Here is a 2,500-nt window from a genome sequence, read left to right as displayed (position 1 = left end):
TGTATGCTTGCCTTTATTTCCTTTTCTTTGCCCTTTTTTTTCTTAAATTAGGGAAGAAAAGACGTGAATAATCCACATCACTTTGCGGGTCTAAACAGATTCTGGATTCGGCATCCAATTCCTTACCACGGCGCTAGGGTTCTATTCTTTCCCGCCTTTCCTCGCTCATTTGCATACGGAAGCCCACCGATGGATGTTTATTTTGGAACGCCGAGCTCCTGAGGACTTACAGATTTCTATAACTACACGGGGAAGGAGTTAGAGAGGACTGGTAGGGGGAGGGGTAAGGGGGAGAGGGAGAGAGGTAGGGAGAGAGAGAGAGAGAGAGAGAGAGAGAGAGAGAGAGAGCGATGGAGGGTGAGAGAACAAGAGAACGATGGAGAGGGAGGAAGATGATGGGAGATATGGGGGAGAGATTGGGGGGAGAGTGGGAGACAGAGAGGCTGATGGGGATGGAGATGGGGGGGGGGGAAAGGGTGAGACAGAGAGAGATGGGGAGGAAGAGAGGAGTGAGGAAGCGGTGGAGGGAGAGAGAGAGAGAAACAGACACAGAGAGACAGAGATGTGTGGGGGGTTGTGGGAGCCTTTGTTTCTATCTGGGCAGATTTAGTTTCTTTGTTTTAGAATAACATAAATTTCCATAGAGTCTAAGAAGGAGCTGAGGAGACAGACCCAGCAGACTGCCATATCGCTCATCTCTGTCGCTTTGCCTGCGCGTCTGCATGCCCATAGATGGCCATCTGTGTATACGCTCATACCACACGCATGCACATGCGCATTCACAGGTTCCAAACTATTTTACTTTTTCCCATGAGGCTATACCAGACCCCTTTATCCAGAGCCACTTACAGTGGGTTCAGAGAGGGTATTAAGGGGCAGGTAGGGGTTAGGTGGCATCCTGCTCTAGGATGCCTGCATACTGGGCTGTGGACACTGGGGATCGAACACAGTACCTTTCAGCTGGGATTCAAACACCCCATGGACTACTGCAGTGCACTATACTGGCCCCCCAAACTGACAAGAAGAACCCAGGCGTACGAAAGATAAACAAAGTGCTGTTTAAGGAATAATGCTTCAAAACGGAACCAAAAACAAATTAGCGGAGCGCTAACAGATAGCGTGTGTACTTGTGTGTGATCTCTGCGTTAGCATGCAAGCTAGTCCCATGTGGGCCCTGCACTTCAGGTGAACCGCCCGCTGCACCTGTTCCCCGTGGCTTGATTGTATAGCTAATGCGCTCATTAACGCCGTGCTGATTAGCATCTGAAGTAAATGAAGAGCTGCTCTGGAAAACCTAGTGCAGGTGCTGTCTGCTCCACCAAGCTAATTATTTATTTGTCTTCTTCTTCTTCCCTCTCCCTCTCCATGTACATACTCCATCTTGACTCTTGTCTCCCTCTCTGCTTCGCTGCTTTCCCTTGCTCCTTGTAATCTCCTCCTCCCCCTGCTCCTCCTGCTACTCCCCCACAGCTCCTCACGCAGGTCTGTCCACGGCGGAGTACTACCACCAGATGGCGCTGCTGGCGGGCCACCGGAGCCCCTACGCGGCCGACCTCCTGCCCTCCATGGCGGCCGCGGGGGCGGGGAACACGGCCCTGCACATGGAGTACCTGCAGGCCATGGAGAGTGAGTCAGCCTGGAGCCCGTCTTTAATGCTAACCTGGTGGCCATCTTGGATCTAGTCTTGAATGCTAGCTTGGTAGACGTATTGGATGTAGTCTTGAATGCTAGCTTGGTAGACTTATTGGATGTAGTCTTGAATGCTAGCTTGGTGGCCATCTTGGATCGTGTCTCAGATCTTGAATGTTAACCTTGTCAAAGTACATTTCTTCGCATACACCAGACATACAAAGGAATCTAAATTAAATTTGTAGAAGTTTTCACTGATATCTTCCATGTTAACCGGGTGGCCATCTTCGATCATGTTTTAAAAGTTAGACTGGCAGACATCCTGGTCTCCTATTATCGCTTGGTCTTAACATTGAGATAGTTGCTCTGACAACCAAACTTGTTATGAGATGCACAGACACACACATTGAGGGCTCTTGGGTTCAATCTTCTGTAGCATTCTTCCTGTCCCTTTTTTATTTTTTTTAATACCACACACACAGGCACACACACATTTTAGTTTTGAAGTCCACAATTCCGATAAGTCGGTTTCAAACTTGTGAAGGAAACGGTAGGTCTGTGCGCCCTCATTTGCATACGGGACTCCATCATTAGAACCGCACAAAACGCTTTTGTTCAAAACAGCCCCCCAACACAGAGTACCTACGGTATATATGGATGAATCCCCAGTGGGATTAAAACCGCTAACTTTGGCATTTAACGCCCACAGACAGCGTGGCTTACACACCTATTATGGTCTCTAAATATAGCCCAAACCAACAGTTTTGACCACACAGTTTGACATGATTTAAATGAGCTATTGTCGACATTCGGTGGGCCCAGCCCTACACGCTGCCGGGACTTATGCTAATGAGTTATTTAAGAGTAAATA

At 48.6% G+C, this 2,500-nt stretch overlaps 1 protein-coding gene across 1 annotated transcript in view; it reads left to right on the top strand.

Moving 5' to 3' along the window:
- Nucleotides 1-2,500, top strand: part of gli3 (GLI family zinc finger 3) — a gene marked incomplete at its 5' end in the record, with an annotated part of 32,363 nt that overhangs the window by 2,512 nt on the left and 27,351 nt on the right. Inside the window, one exon of the mRNA XM_030349701.1 lies at nucleotides 1,471-1,626. Coding sequence (XP_030205561.1) covers nucleotides 1,471-1,626 — 156 coding nt within the window. The remainder of the gene's footprint in view (nucleotides 1-1,470; nucleotides 1,627-2,500) is intronic.

Source organism: Gadus morhua, chromosome 23 (assembly GCF_902167405.1).
Source record: "Gadus morhua chromosome 23, gadMor3.0, whole genome shotgun sequence".
Taxonomy (NCBI): Eukaryota; Metazoa; Chordata; class Actinopteri; order Gadiformes; family Gadidae; genus Gadus; species Gadus morhua.
Note: the sequence above shows the minus strand (reverse complement) of the source record. Positions and strands in the feature narration are given on the sequence as shown.